Source organism: Rhinopithecus bieti, unplaced genomic scaffold (assembly GCF_001698545.2).
Source record: "Rhinopithecus bieti isolate Rb0 unplaced genomic scaffold, ASM169854v2 scaffold_21412, whole genome shotgun sequence".
NCBI lineage: Eukaryota > Metazoa > Chordata > Mammalia > Primates > Cercopithecidae > Rhinopithecus > Rhinopithecus bieti.
This window is the reverse complement of record NW_016811643.1, coordinates 1,086,667-1,102,906: the sequence shown is the minus strand read 5'-3', so window position 1 is coordinate 1,102,906 and position 16,240 is coordinate 1,086,667. Positions and strand designations below refer to the sequence as shown.

General features: G+C 55.9%; 1 protein-coding gene across 4 annotated transcripts in view; it reads right to left on the bottom strand.

Moving 5' to 3' along the window:
• Positions 1–15,200, bottom strand: part of STARD10 (StAR related lipid transfer domain containing 10) — a 44,198-nt gene extending 28,998 nt beyond the window's left edge. The window contains exons 1-2 of one of the 4 annotated variants that reach the window (XM_017894380.1): positions 15,080–15,200; positions 3,761–4,080 (exon numbers count right to left, since the gene is read on the bottom strand). In XM_017894380.1, coding sequence (XP_017749869.1) covers positions 3,761–3,967 — 207 coding nt within the window. In that variant the 5' untranslated portion in view covers positions 3,968–4,080; positions 15,080–15,200. Of the gene's footprint in view, positions 1–3,760; positions 4,081–4,426; positions 4,625–5,038; positions 5,128–8,171; positions 8,331–15,079 lie in introns of those variants that run through there. The other 3 variants (XM_017894381.1, XM_017894383.1, XM_017894382.1) reach the window with 3 other exon arrangements.
• Positions 15,201–16,240: the final 1,040 nt, after the last annotated feature.

Below are 16,240 nucleotides of genomic sequence, written 5' to 3'. Positions count from 1 at the left end.
TTTTTGTTTTTTTTTTTTTGAGACAGAGTCTTGCTCTGTCGCCCAAGCTGGAGTGCAGTGGCCGGATCTCAGCTCACTGCAAGCTCCGCCTCCCGGGTTCATGCCATTCTCCTGCCTCAGCCTCCCGAGTAGCTGGAACTACAGGCGCCCGCCACCTCACCCGGCTAGTTTTTTTTTGTATTTTTAGTAGAGACGGGGTTTCACCATGTTAGCCAGGATGGTCTTGATCTCCTGACCTCGTGATCCGCCCGTCTCGGCCTCCCAAAGTGCTGGGATTACAGGCTTGAGCCACCGCGCCCGGCCGAGAGATTTGAGTTAAGCCTCCAAGCTGCCTCCTGCCTTGTACCCAGGATCTATGTTCAGCATCTGTCCCTGGGACAGGACCTGAACTCTTAGGAGGTGGTATCTGCCTCCTCTCCAGTATTCAGAGCACAGTGCAGCCCTGAGGCCAGGTCAGGCTGGAGGCCAGGAGGGAGAGAAGGGGTGGAGGTGGCCTCCAACAGCCCCTTTCCCTTTGTCTTGGCTCCAACTACTGGGCCCTGAGCCACAGTGGCTTCCAGGGACCTCTGGACCCGGGGAAGGGGAAGGGAGATGAGGAGGAGGAAATGAATCAGGTAGATAGCTAGGTGGATTCCCACCCCTACCCTGGGATCAGGAGCACGGGGCATGTCCAGGGGGCAGCTGGCTTTCCCAGCTCTGGGGACAGGCCCAGAGTAGGCTGGGACAGGAAAGGGGAGGGGGAAAAGGGGGCAGAAGTTCAGCAAACACCTGCAGTTGAGTCACAGCCTCCTGGAGTGACCCAGTCATCCCCAGGGATTCTGGCTCCAGACCTGCTGGGTGACCTTGGCAAGCTACTCCCCTTTGTGGACCTCGGCTTTCTCATCCATCAAACAAGAATAGGATGATAAGAACACAGCGTCCTCCAGGCCTTCAAAGAGTTATGGATGGGGTTAAAGGCCACAGTGTTGACTAAGATGCGAGCCCATGCGGAGAGGGGCAGGGGCTCTGGAGCCAGGCTGGCATGGTTCCACTCTTGCCTCAGCTGTGGCATGACCTTAGGCAAATAACATTACCTCGCTCAGCCTCAGTTTCTTTGTTTGTAACATGTAGACAAGACTACTACTGCCCCAGACTAGCCTCAGGGCAAATTAGATGAGGGGGAGAAATGCTTGGCTCAGAGCAGGGGCTCTCATTTATCAGAAATGGGATTATCTGCATGGAACCTGGGAGTCCTGGAATCTTGGGGATGGGAAGATCACAGGCCTCTGTCCATTTCTCCCAGAGCTCCAACTAGCTGTGCTGAGAGGATCAGGAGCGGGGAGCTGGCACTTTGGGGTGCCCATAACCAGGGTCCCAGCCTCCTTCCTGGGTCTGGGCTCTGCTCACCTCCTCTCCCCACCCTCTCTCCATTGTGGGGAGCAAAGCTGGGGAGGCAGCCTGCAGGGAGAAGCAAGGAAGGAGCACTAGCCAAGACGCTGTAGATCTGCTGAGACAGCTGTGTGACTCTAGGCAGCTCCCTGCCCCTCTCTGAGCCCCAATATCCTCACCTGCATCCAGGGGCAGGAAGGGTATGACATAGGGATTACTAATGACCCTTTAGCACCTCCAACATCTGTTCAGTCTGAAAGAAAAGGAGGGTAGGGTCCTGGCTGCCCAGGAGGGTGTATGCCTGTCCAGAAGCCTATAACACCCCAGTTTTTCCAAGTCTCCGCCACCCACAAGGAAGGCCACCTGACAAGGCTGTTCTGGCCACTAGTGGTCTGTTGCAGTCAGCCTGGGCTCCAGATCCACCAATTCCAGGCGTGGGCTGGGCAGGGTTTGTTCATTAACCAAGCCAGATGGAGGAGGTAGCTCTGCCCTATTGACACAGAGGGTGGGAGTACTGGCCTCAGTTCAGACCCCTCCTCCCCTGACTTTCTGGAGTGCCAGCTTGGTAGGGAAACTACACTTCTCCCCCAGTGTGCACTGCCCACCTGAAGGCTTTCCCAGGTCACAGTCAGGCTCTTGTGAATTACCTTCTCACCATTCATTCAATTTGTTCCTTCGTTCTTTCCTTCCCTCTCTCTTCCACCAATATCCCTGCTCTAACTGTGTTGGATACTGGGGACACAAAGAGGACAGGACCTGAGAGGCTGAAGCGGGTGGATCACTTGAGGTCAGGAGTTCAAGACCAGCCTGGCCAATATGGTGAAACCCCATCTCTACTACAAATACAAAAATTAGCTGAGTGTGGTGGTGTGCACTAGCAGTCCCAGCTACTCAGGAGGCTGAGGCAGGAGAATCACTTGAATCTGGGAGGTGGAGGTTGCAGTGAGCTGAGATCTTGCTACTGCACTTCAGCCTGGGCAACAGAGTGAGGCTTCTCAAAAAAAAAAAAAAAAAAAAAGAGGATAGGACCTGTCCCTGCTCTCAGGGAACAATCAGGTGGGACATGCCAGCTGCCTTCCCCTTCCCTGCTCCTCAGGCTCAGACACAGGTCAAAGTCCTGTGGCCCTGGGCAGCGAATCCCAAAGTGGGAGACACACATGGAAACCCAGAGGGAAAGACAGTCAGATGGCCAAGGTGCAGACAGAGTCAGAGAGGAGAAGGGGAGGCAGAAAGTGAGAAGCAGATAATCGTGTGGGGAAGGACAGAAGTATATGTAAATGACTAAGACAAAGTGAGGCAGAAGGGCTTAGGGTCAGAGGGGAAAGGTCAGACATCTCAGGCCTTGGTAAGAGGCCAAGATACATGCCTGGGCTAAGTCTGAGACTAGGCAGAAGGGGAGGGTAGACTCCTCCACATTTCCAGGAGGATAGCAGAAGGGAGAAGGCAAGGAAGAGGAAGGCGAAGGGCACAGCCTACTGCCAAAGCCCACTGCAGGGAGACCTACGAGCCCTGGAAATGCAGTACCCACAGCAACACCAGATGTATTGGGGGCAGCTATTGAGGCCCTTAAACCAGAGTCTTCACCAGCCCCCGCCCCATCTGGTCCTCTGGGGGAGGTGGGTTCCCAAGGTCCCAAACCCCAAGCCTGCCCTGCAAGGCAAAGAAAGGAGAATTGTGGGGTTGGGAGGAGCAGGGGAGATGGCTGTGAGCAACTGATGTGTCTGCAACTGCTCCCTATGTTGGCTTCCCTTGACCCCAGGCCCCTTCCTCCCCCAGCCCACCTGCAGCCTGGCTCTGTGCAAGGCAGGGGTATCAGAGCCCTGCCTTCAGGATCTGCCAGCCACAATCCTGAGTCCCTGCAGAAGACTGAGGGAGCAGCCACGAAGGGAGGGAAGGGAAAGAGCAAGAGCAGGGCATCAGGCAGGAAGGACTCAGGTCCTGGGCACCCCAGGGTGCAAAAAGCAGGGAAGGAGACCCAGTTCAGGCTGAGAGAACCAGGAATCAGGGAGAGAAGGGCCCAGTCTCCCAACTGGAGTAACTCAAGTCAGGAACCAGGTGCAGGCTTCCCCAGCAGAGGGGTCCCTGAGGGAGACCACTCTCCTAGAAGGGCCTGGCAGCAGCCCAGCTCCCTGGAGCAGGCAGGGGCATGCAGAAGCCTGGGTTCCAGCTGAGAGAGGCAGGTTGAGTCACTCCTGCTCTCCAGGCCTCCGTTGGCCCATCTGTGTGATGGGGCTTGGCCCAGCTGACTGTGCCTCCTCCCGGTCCCTGGCAGGAGACTCTCTCTGGGCCCAGATACACAGTCAGGTGTTTAGCCCAGAGAGAGGACCAGGAGACTCCGGAAGAGAGGCAGTAAGGGTGCAGTGGAGGCTGAAGTGATAGTGGGCAACCCTACCTTGATCTTGTGCAGCGTCCGATCCATCTCCACAGCCTGCACCCAGACAGACACCCCAGCCTTGCTGTAGGTCAGGTTCCAGCCCACCTCGGCCTCACACTCTGACCGGAAGCTCTGAAAGTCTTGGTCATCGGGCACCTGGACACTCTCACGGCCCAGGACCGGCCGAGGCCCTTGGGGCTCTGTGGAGGCCGCTGGCTTCTCCATAGGGAGTGTGGGGAGGCCCAGGGCCCTAGTCCTAGTCCGGCTCTCCTGGGTCCTCCGCGGAGGCTCCGACAACGTCGACGCGGTTGCAGATGCTGACGCCACCTTCCTGGGACCTGCAAGACCGGTTTGGGGACGGGAATCAGGCGCGCTGGGGGCGCGGGTGGGGCTGTTCGGGGTCCTGGCGGGTGGGGAGCTAGAGAGAGGCAGGGGCTGGCCCCGGGGAAGAGCGGACGGGCGCTGGACAGCCTCGGAGGCCCCCTCCCGAGGAGCGCCCCAGACCCCTGGGGCCGGCGTGGAGACTGCGTATGGGACGCGGTGGCCGGCGGGCGCCCGTCGGGACCCAGGGACCGGCCGGGACCCGAGGGGAGGGACGATGCTGGGAACCTGCTTAACTAACTCGCAGCGACGCTGGGCGGGCGCGGGGCGGGAGGGGCCGCCCTCCGGGCCCCGGCTGCTCACCTGTGCCCGCCTTCTTCCGCGGGGGGCCCGCCGGGGCTGCGCGATGCGCAGCGGCCGGCCGCCGCAGCGCCCGGGCCGACCCGGGCCCGCGGGGCGGCTCTGAAAGAGCAGTGGCGTCCCGGCCCGCCCGGCCCGCCCCGGGCCCCCCAGCCCGGCGCCGCCCCCTCCGCTTAGGCTGGGGGGCTCGCGGGCTCGGCGGGCCGGCGGCTCGCGGAGTTTATTTTCCAGGCTGCGGAGGTGAAACTGACGGAGCTGCGAGCCCCGCCCCGCCCCGCCCCGCAGGGTCCTAGCGCCCACCCCCACCGGCCCCGGGAGGGGACCCGGCGCGCGAGGGGCCAGTCCCCAGCGGAGACCGGGGACGGGGTGAGGAGAGGCCAAGACAGAGTGGGCTCTGCGAGGAAGGGCCACGAGGTGCAAGAAGAGGAATTCTGGAAGTTGACTGTGAACCCCTTCTCTCCACCACCTCCCATACTCACAGGTACACACCTCTGCAACAACCTACAGTATTTACACACGGGCACGCTGTCCCCAGAACAACCCAGAGACGCCCCCACGCAATACCCCAGAGATCCAAAGATGGGCACACACCCCCATGACAATCAAGAGACTAACTCGCAGGGATGACAGCCCCACGGCAGCTCAGAGATGCCCACAGCTTGCATCCCCCACCAAGCTAGAGGCACACCAAGCCTACACACACCCAACCCCATTCCCACTGGGCAGTGCAAACCCAGCAGGAAGCCGATCCAACCCACAAGGCTCAAGGTTCACAAGCTGGCCAGACGTAGGCAAAATCTCCACCCCAGTCTCACTCGTACCTGGGAGCTTGAACCGGGACTCCCTCCAGCCCCACACTCTGGCCCTTGTCCACCAGCACCCCTTCTCAGCATGCACACACGTGCGTGTACACACACACAAACATGCACGCACACACGCACACCTCCTATGGACTAGACTAGGCTCTCAAGAGCATCTGGCCCAGGGCTCTGGGCTCTCTTACCTCCCCAGGCAGAGTTGGCCAGAGCTCCATAGCTACCTGCACCAGCGCTCCTGCCATTCCTTCCAGCCCGGGAGGCTCCCCCTAGCCCCCTGGGTCCTAGTGCCAGCTCTTCCTCCATCTGCTCTGTGAGGCCAGTAGCTCAACTTCTCTGAATCCAGGCCAGGGTGAGTGTGGCAGTCTGTCCCAGCGACTGTGGTGAGCTCCTCTGGATGAGCAACTAACAGGGCCCAACAAGAACCTGCCACAGTCATCCTGACCAGCATGCAGATCTCAGCCTCCTCCCACCTCCGTTCCTGTCTGTGCCCCGCTGCCTCCTCCTCTCTGGCCCTTAGTTTTCCATTTACAGAAAAAGGGAATCAGAATGGATAACCCTAAGGTGCCTCCTAGCCTCACCAGCCTAGAGCTCTAGGATGGAACAGCTTTTCTTAAATGTGCTAAGAAAAAAAACGAGGAGTCGAGGATTTGTCACGGTGCTTCACAAATAGAGGTGTTTCTTCCTGAAATGCTTAAAGCGCCGAGATGTTTGTAAATTAGGCCGCATTTTAAAAATGAGTGGGGGTGAGCGGGGAGCTATGATGGCAAGTGACCCCAAAGGGCATCCTGCAAAGTGAATCCTGGACAATGTGCTGCAGGTCCTCACGAGGCCTGTGTGAATGACCTTAGATCTCCAGGCCTCCCATCTGCAGTGTGGGAGGCACAGTCAGATAATCACCCATCCCTTCTAAACCACACTCCTGAAAAGTGTCTGGGAATGAGTGGGTGGCAGGGGGCTGGCTCTGGGCTCAGGATGCCCAGGCTCTGACTCTCTGCTATCTACCTCCTCTGCCTCTAACTCTAGGCAGGTCACTGCCCCTCCCCAGGCCTCAGCAGTTTTACCTGATACCCATACTGCCTGGGTGGGACACTTAGGCAGTGTGGGTCTCAGATAAAACCCAAAGGGGACCCCAGTAGAGCCAAAGGCTGCTTTGCTTTGTGAACTGTATCCTCTTGGATGTGCCATGAGGAAAAGAGGTGGCAGCACAGGCCTGGTGGCTCCTGCCTTTTTAGGGCCCCAATAAAACACACCTCAGCAGATAGCCCGCACCAGGGCAGCAAACCTCTCACACCCACCATCCAGTCCAGGGCAAAAAAGACAAGGCCAGGTGACGGGAGGTAGCAGTGAGGGCAGACTGATAGAAGGACTTCCCCACCCTAGAGAGCTGCAGAGAGAGAAAAACTCAGGGAGGCGCAGATGGCAAGAACCAAACCATCACTCAGATCAAAACACAGAAGAACCAAGAATCTTTTGGACCTTGGGTCGGTAAAGGTGGGTGACGTGGCACCTGAGGGCTCAGGCAGCCAGGCCCTGGGCTCATCCCTGGGTCCCAGGTTTAGGCCAGGCTACCTCGCCAGCAGGTGGGTAGAAGGGTATCACCTCATTCTACTCATCGTTAATTTGCCCTTGCAAATGCTACCCCTCCCAGGAATTTCAGTATCTCTGGATCTGGGTCTCATGAAAACCTCTCAAACATGACAAAGCCGATTCACATCCTTCTCAGAACACCTCTAAGCAGCCGAGAAGGACCCCATCTGCTCCAGAGCAGAAGAATGAGCCCAGGAGGGCTGGAGGGGCTCGGGGAGAGGAGTCTGGGGAGGACCCACAACCTAGCAGCACAAAGGGCCTGTGGAGCTGAGTTCAAATCCTGGACCTCTGATTTCCTAGCTGTGTCACCAGAAGCCAGTGACAGGCCTTCTCTGAGCCCCAGTTTCCTCATCTGGAATAATAATACCTATCCTCTAAGAATTGTGGCAGGGAAAAGAGTTGTATATGTGCCAGTTTCACCCCCAGATAAGTAACTAAAAATAAAACTGGTGGGGTGAGTGGGGCAGGGAGGAATACACTGTCCAAAAATGCACGGTTCCAACCAAGGTAACATCTTGACATGATGGTTTGGCAAGTTTTGAGTCTCATGGAAGATCAAACAATGGAAACAGTTTTGGCAAAGCATGCCCCTGCTCTGCCCACCGCAGTCCCCTGCCCCAGATCTGGTCCCCTGCCCAGGAAGTGAATTGAGGTGCCTCTCTGAGCCCCCAGGCTAGAGTCCAGGTCTGGCTGCTCTCTGGGTCCCAGTTTCAGAATGGGGCATCACGGAGCAGGAGCCAGAGTGGGTATACAAGGTGAGACTGTGTACGACAAGGCGCTTGACAAACTGAGAAACAGCGTGGGAATGTGAGGCATCATTACACAGGGCACTGGGCAGGCCTGGATCTCATATGTGCCCCTCGCAGACAGAGCAGCTGAGGCTGTGGGAGCATCATGAGGTCAGGAATTCAAGACCAGCCTGGCCAACATGGTGAAACCTCATGTCTACTAAAAATACAAAAATTAGCCAGGTATGGTGGCATGTGCCTGGGAGGCTACTCAGGAGACTGAGGCAGGAGAATAGCTTGAACCTGGGAGGCGGAGGTTGCAGTGAGCAGAGATTGGACCACTGCACTCCAGCCTGGGTGACAGAGCGATGCTCTGTCTCAAAAAAAAAGGAATGAAAACCTAGGTCTCTCAGCTCCTAACCTGAGGCTCCTGCTCCTCCCACCCCCTATTACATACCACACCTTCCACTTGCCTGCCGGTGACCTTGACACAGTCACTGCCCTCTCTCAGCCTCAAGAGTCAGTCTCCCTTGGTGCCCCGCAACCTGCCCAGTGTCCTGGACAATGAGGGGCCTGAAAGTCTAGCCTTGCTCCAGGATGCCCACCCCTACTCACCATCTAGTTAGACAGGTGATGGCTGCCTTGATCTCCCCTCTGGGAGATGATAGGGTCCCACCCCTACCTCTTCTCCCCCACCCCCTCCTCAGGGGTAACCCTGCCTGCCAGTTTTGGTGGAGCAAATTCCCAGGTTGTCCAGGGCAACAAGGCAGTGTCCTGGCACTGTTCTAGAAGATTGGGCAGTGACCTGTGTGATGTCACCAGGAAGCAGTGGCATGGAGGAGGGGTTCCAGAGACCCTCAGAAGGGTGCAGCAGGCTGGGCGCGGTGGCTCACACCTGTAATCCCAGCACTTAGGGAGGCCAAAGCAGGCAGACTGCACAAGTCCAAGAGCTCAGGACCTGGCTGGGCAACATGGTGAAACCCCATCTCTACTAAAAATTAAAAAATTAGCTGGGCGTGGTGGTGCACACCTGAGGTCCTAGCTACTCAGAAGGCTGAGGCAAGAGGATGGCTTGAGCCCGGGAGGTCAAGGCTGCAGTGAGCTGAGATGGTGCCACAGCATCATCTCCAGTTAAAAAAAAAAAAAGTTCAGCACCAAGAACTCTGAGGCCCCTAGGGCTGGGTTGGCCTTGAGAGGGATGTGTCCTTCACAGTGGCAACAGGTGTTCCATCCCAGTCCCACCTGGAGCCGGATCTAAGTGTTTGCCCAGGGTGGGTCTCTTGCTGGGCCTCACTGAGCAAACAGCTCACACCTGCCCTTAGGGAGCTGCTGGAGCCTCAGGGAGCCACACTGTAGTGCGCAGCCTCAAGGTCAGTGCAGGTTAGGGTCACCCCCACCTGCACTTCTCCTGATGTCCTGTCACAGTCCCACACAGAAACACTTCACCTTGCTATTACACAGGGCCAGACCTGCACAGCTACACACATTTTGTCATGCCAGGCCACACACGGCACCAAAGTGGAGTTGCCAAATAAAATACAGGACAACAGCTGGGTGCAGTGGCTCACACCTGTAATCACACCTATAATTCCAGTGCTTTGAGATGCTAAGGTGGGAAGGTGCTTGAGGCCAGTAGTTCGAGACCAGCCTGGGGAACATAGTGAGATGCTGTCTCTACAAAAAATGTAAAACTTAGCTGGGCATGGTGGCACACGCTGGTAGTCCCAGCTACTAAGTAGGAGCATGAGGTGGGAGGATCACTTGAGCCCAGGAGTTCCAGGCTGCAGCGAGCTATGATCGTACTACTGCACTCTAGCCTGGGTGACAGAGTGAGACTCTGTGTCAAAAAAAAAGGAAATGGGACAGCTGAGACACAGAGAGGCTAAGTAACTTGTTCTAGACCACACACCACTAAGTAAGCAGTTTCAACTCAGATGGCCTGGCTGCCTAGCCCAAGCCATTATATAAGACCACCGAGCAGGGAACTTTGTGGCATCTGTCCTGCTTCCTCTTCCATCCTTCTCCCCACCCCATCCTCTGATCCCTGCACCTCTGAACCCTGGGAGCTGCCCTCTGGGCCTTGCAGGGGCTGCTGCCTCCCCCAGGTTCCCCCCTAGCTGCAATCCCTCCTGCCACCACCATACAGTTGACAGAGTCCCCAGCAGGTGGGGAGGCCTCTTGACTGGAGAACAGGCCTAGAGAGGGCCAGAGGCTTGTCTGAGGTGGGCAGGGCCTGGAGCAGAACCAGGTGGATTCCCCTTCAGGAGGGTTCCCAGGCACAGATGGCCACACCCCGCTCTGCCTGCTGGGCCCTCCCACTGTTGATGTCTATTGGGCACTGCCACCTGTAGGAACTCAGTTCGATTTCGGGGTCGATGCGTCCTTCCAAAAGCCCTGGAGTTTCCTGTCAGAGGCGCCTGATCCATCTGCCTGTCCCCAGGCCCTCCCTTCAGCTCTGTGCTCAGGCTGGGTGGGGGTGGGGGCATCAGTGTCTTGTGTCTTCAGGAAGGATAAGGTTGTCTAGGCCTTCCTCCACCAAGGTGGGCAAGAACTCCAGCCCTGGGACCACAGCTCCTTTTCTGGCAACCCACACAACTTCCTTCTTTTGGTTTGTTCTTTTTTATCTCAAAGTTGGGGCCTCAGTGTCCTGACTCAGGACCTCCTGGAACTGGTGGGGCTTCTGGGGAGGGCTCAGGGTCACCCTTTGGGTAATAGGAGAGGTTGGCGGGGGGTGGGGGGCAGCCCCAAAGCCTAGCCTAGACTTTTACTGTTCCTGAGGGAAGGGGCTCCTCTGGGAGGCTTTATGATCTGAGTGCTGTGGGCCTGTTGGGGAGCTTGGACCTACCCAGGGACATAGCATGGCCCCAGGTATAGCCCAACTTCCATACCCAGGGACCATACGCTGAGACATCTGGGGTAAGTTCTTCTCCCACTGGGCCTTATTTTCCTCATGTGTCCAATGGGGCTAACAGTCCCTGCCTGACCTTCTGCCTGAGGGGGTTGTGAAGGTGAGACCAAGTGTGAAAGGCATCTACTGTGGCCCAGTGCCCCTCCCTAGAGAGGGTGTGCAGAGCCGTGTGTGAGTGACAACCTACAGACCTCTGTGACCTCGGTGCTGGTGTGCACGTTCCCCAGGAGCACAAGTGACTGAGGCCTGTGTAGGAGCTGGGGTGTGACTGTGTGGCACTTCAAGGTTTCTCAATGTGGGTGAGGCAGTGCCTTGGGTGTAAGATTACCAGATTTAGCAAATATTTGGGATGTACTTAGAGTAAAAATATATTTGTTCCTTCTCTGAAATTCAGCTTTTTTTTTTTTTTGGATGGCATCTCACTCTGTTGCCCAGGCTAGAGTGCAGTGGCGTGATCTCGGCTCACTGCCACCTCCCAGGTTCAAGTGCCTCAGCCTCCCAAGTAGCTGGGACTACAGGCACGTACTACCACGCCTGGCTAATTTTTGTATTTTTAGTAGAGATGGGGTTTCACTATGTTGGCCAGGCTGGTCTTGAACTCCTGACCTCATGATCTTCCTGCCTCAGCCTCCTAAAGTACTGGGATTACAGGCGTGAGCCCCTGCTCCCTGCCCATTTTTTTTTTTTAAAGATAGGATCTTGCTCTGTTGCCCAGGCTGGAGTACAGTGGTGCAATCATAGCACATTGCAGCCTTGAAATCTGGGGCTTAAGTGGTCGTCTCTCCTCAGCCTCCTAAGTAGCTGGGACTACAGGTGTGCACCACCACGCCCAGCTAACTTTTTAATTTTTTGTAGAGATGGGGTCTCCCCAGGCTGGTCTCTAACTTCTGGCTCAAGCAATCCTCCTGCTTTGGCCTCCCAAAGTGCTGGGATTATAGGTGTGAGCCATTGTGTCTGGCCTCAGTTGTTCCATCTAAGTTGGGTGGACTACCAGAATTTCTGTCATGACAATGAGGATGAAGTGAGTAAATCCTGTGGAATGCTTAGCACAGTGCCTGGCACACAGTGAGTGCTCAATAAATGCCACAGCTGCCATCAGTTCTCAGTTCCTGAGCTTCCTTCCCCCAGGTCTGGCATCTGTCTCTGAGGCCTGGCCTCTGTCCTACATCTTTGTTCCTCAATCTGGAGGCAATGATTTCTTTTTCCTGAGTGGGGTTAACCTAGAGCCTGGAGGGTTGAGTGGGAAGAGAGGTAGCTGAAATGACATCTTGTCTCCCTCCCTAACCCCCAATCCAAGCAGAGCTTCGAAAGGCCTGGTGTCAATGGCATTTGCTCCTTGCACCCACACAGCCCCTCCTCAATGTCTGACAGCTGCATGCTGGGACAGCAGCGAGGCACAAGGGGTCTGGCCATATCTAGCCAGAGGGCAGCATGGCACTGAGAGGTCCACGTTCCAGGGGCTGGCTCCCAGGACCGCGTGAGGACTGGTGTGGGCAGAATTCTCTAGGGGCTCTGTCTGAGAATGGTGCTGAAGGCTCTGCCCTGGGTCAAGGTTCACCCTGGGTTCCAAACCCACACCTGGAACAGGCCTGCAGCAGGCTCAGCTTCCATGGGCACTGCTGTCTGGGGACTCCTGCCAAGCACTGCTTCCTGCTGTGAGTCCCTGGTGTCCTAGGTCAGCAGGTATCTCCACAGGCTTCCCGGGGAAGACTGCCTCTTTCAGCACCTTCTAAATTTAGGGCTTGGGCTCCATGACTCACTCCTGAGCCTGCTTTGCTCCCCTCCTCCGGGAATGTGCTCCCACGGGATCTGCATCCTCTGCTGCCTCAGACTGATGAAGGCCCCACAATCCTGCAGCAGCCACACACACACCAAGGAGAGCTTCCAGACCTACTGGCTCCAGGCCAGCCCTGGGCTTCTCCCGACCAGGCCCTGTACTCTCCTTCCCTTACCTCTCCATCTTTCCAACCCTCCCTGCAAACCACAGCCCACCCAGGTGGCCACACTGGGAGCTGGCTCCAAGCATGACTATGAGGGTAGTCAGGGGAGGAGAGGAATCAAGCCCTGCCCCCTCCAGCATGGCTGTGGCAGAGCCCTCACCTGAAATCAGGAGGCTTGAGTTCTGGACCAGACTCACGCTTACCTCACTGTGGGGCTCTCGGTGAGTTCTTGGCCTCTCTGGGCTTCTCTTTCCTCCTCTATAAATAAGGAGTTTAAACCAGACTTCCATTAGGGAGACTTGAAACAGAGCTGAAGTGAGCACAGGGCCAGGCCTCCAACTACTAACAAGGTGGGCCGGGGGGTGGTACCTGATGTCAGGCCCTGTCTCCCGCCAGGCGCCCCTCTTCTCCCAGCCCCTGCTCCATGAGGGGAAACGAGGACCAAGAACCTGCTGTTAGCGTTCATGGACTTCTGCCGTGCAAGGAGGAAGCTCATGCACAACCCCACACCTCGAAGGGGCCAGAAAGAGCCCAGGGTCTTATTCTGGTCTGACTCTCCAGAGCTGTAATGTGTAGCTTCACTCTTGGCCTCAGGTTGTGGGGAAGAGAATCATGTGCATGTGCAGGTGTAAACGCTCGCGACATTTCTCCCCTGCCAGGTTCTCAGAACTGGAGGAGGAGATGGGGTCCCCCACTTGACTTCCAGAAATGCAGGCACCCAGGGCAGGGTGTGGAGGTATCTGGAGATGGTCAGACCTGGGGCTGCTGCTTCTCTGCCCCTGCATGACTCTAGGAGAACCCCATCTGTGGCCTGCCTCAACTTGTGTTCACAAGTAACAACAGTGGCTAACAGTTACTGAATCCTTACCATGGGCCTGGTGCTGGTCTATGCACTTAACAGGTCTTAACTCATTTAATTTATAGGTAAACCTTGAGACAGTCGCAAGGCTTAGCATCCCCACTTTACAGACAATTTGAGGCTCAGAGCGGGGCAGGGACTCACCCGGGATCACAGTCTTAAGTCACTGGGAGGGCTGGTTAAAAGCCAGATCTGAGGACAATCCTGGCTTCTATTTGCTACCCCAAGTTAGTCCTTCTCGGAGCATACATTAGACACTAAAATAAATGTTTGATGAAGATGTTTGACTACTGCCATGTGATGGAAAGATCCCTGTCCTAGTCCAGTTCTACCCCAACTCCTTGTGTGTCCTTAAGAGAGTCCTTTTCTGGCGGGGTGTGGTGGCTCATGCCTGTAATCACAGGACTCTGGAAAGCCACAAACAGATCACGTGAGGTCAGGAGTTTGAGACCAGCCTGGTCAACATGGTGAAACTGTGTCTCTACTAAAAATACAAAAAATGAGCCAGGCGTGGTGGCGGGCACCTGTAATCCCAGCTACTCAGCAGGCTGAGGCAGGAGAATTGCTCGAACCCAGGAGGCGGAGTTTGCAGTGAGCCAAGATCGCACCCTTGCACTCCAGCCTGGGCAACAAGAGCAAAACTCCGTCTCAAAAACAACAACAACAACAACAAAACAAAACAAAAAAGAGTCCTTTTCCTTCTTCAGCCTCAGTTTCTCGGGCTGAAAAACAGAAATGATAAGTGAAGGCCCAGATAATGAAATGCTTGGAGGTGAATCCAAGATCCACCTCCAGATAATTCCATCAAATTATCTTGGATATCTTTTGTTTTTGTTTTTGTTTTATTTTGTTTTGAGACAGAGTTTTGCTCTTGTTGCCCAGGCTGGAGTGCAATGGAACTATCTCGGATCACGACAACCTCTGCCTCCCGGGTTCAAGCGATTCTTCTGCCTCAGCCTCCCAAGTAGCTGGGACTATAGGCATGCGCCACCATGCCTGGCTCATTTTTTTTTTTTTGAGACAGAATCTCCCTCTGTCACCCAGGCTGGAGTGCAGTGGCACGATCTCGGCTCACTGCAAGCTCCGCCTCCCAGGTTCACGCCATTCTCCTGCCTCAGCCTCCTGAGTAGCTGGGACTACAGGCGCCCGCCACCACGCTAATTTTATTTTTATTTTTTTTGTATTTTTAGTAGAGACGGGGTTTCTCCATATTGGTCAGGCTGATCTCGAACTCCCAACCTCAGGTGATCCGCCCACATCAGCCTCCCAAAGTGCTGAGATTACAGGCGTGAGCCACCGTGCCTGGCCTACCTGGGACATCCTGAAGGATCTTGGATTTCTATTTCTACAAATACCTGCCTTTCATGACTTGCCTAGGGAGGCCCAATCTGTAACAAGACCTCAGGGTCTCCCAGCCTTTCCCCCAACCTACCCCCAAAACCTCTAAGAGCAATCTAGAAAGAATCAGCTGCATACAGTCCAGCTCCACCTCTCCAAGGGACAGAGAAAAGTCCCCTTCCCTGGGGGTAGCTGCATGATCCTACAGGTGCCATCGTGTGCCTAGGTGCCACCTCGCTTCACCTGGCTGGGGAGTGGCTACTACTGCCTCAGCTCAATGTGCATCACTTCCCCTTCTCATCACCCAGACCAGCCCAGGTATCACCTCTAGCTCCAATGCCCCCAGATGGAGTCACCTGAGTACCCGATTCCTCCTAAGCTCAGAAACAGAGTCCACTGCCTTCCCACTCCTTTCCATTCAGAGTCTGCCCCCTTAGTGCTGCCCCCTCCTCTGTCACGCCTGGGCTCTTTCCCTTACCTGGGCTACGGTCCTGAGAAGCAGGGTCTGTACAGCTCCAGCAACACTCTCCTCTTCCTCCAGAATTTTCCAGATCCTCCTCAGCTTCCTTCCTCTTATGGTCATCTCGACACAGCAGGGTCTTCCTCCATCAGGCCAAGGTGGGGGTAGAAGAAGAATTGGGAACAGGGACTCCCCTAGGTTCTCAGGGTACAGTCAGTCAATCTAAGCCTGTATCCAACAAAGACACTGGCCCCTGGGGTACAAGGAAGGGCTCCAGGCCCAAGGGCAGGAGGATTAGGCTTTAGCTCTTGCTCACAGCCTGCTGAGACCTGGGGCAAGCCCCTGTCCCTCTTGGGGCCCTCAGGTTTGCAATCTGCAGAATGAGGAAATGGGTTCCTCAATCTACAATCACCTGACTATAATAATATTTTGCCTTTATATACAGCGTGGGTAAATTCCCGAAAGTAACTAAGCTGTTTTCACCCCTGGATCTCATTTGATCCTCCCAACAGCCTGTTCCCATTTACAAATGAGAAAGCTCAGGTCCCTAAGGGAACAAAATTACCCAGCCACACAGTAAGCTGGAAGCAGAGCCTGGGTGCAGTCCTTGAATCCTGATCCTTCCCTGGCCTTTTACCCTCTATGATGCTGGGACTCTGCCTGACTTCCTCTAACCTGTTGTCCCATTTGTAAAAGGGCTGTTGTGAGGACTGAATTAGGAGAGGCGATGAAGAGGGTCATTCCTTGTGAATCATAAAAGGAAGGACCACAGAACGATGACTGGACCGTTAGGTTACTATTTATTACGGTTATCTTCGCTAAGGCGCCCCCACGTGTCGATCCCGAGACTCTCGGCTTGCGCAGGCGCTCTTTGGTGTTTACAGAGGCTGCGAAGCCCCGCGTTTGCGCGTGCGCTTCTCGCCTGGACCGCCTAGAGGTCCCGGACTAGGGGCGGACTAGGGGAACCTCTGCCTCGCGCCCCCTAGTGGTTGTCGCCGCTGTCACCACGGCTCCCGGGGCTTCTGTCGGCTCCACTTTGGTTGAGACGTCTCCACAGCCCAACAGCGGCGGCGGTCTGAGGACAGGAGAAAATACGGCGCGCTCGGCATCGTCCTTCTCACCGGGGACTCCAGCATCTCAGTCACCGCTTCACCAAGCCCCAGGGGCAGGTTCTGGCAT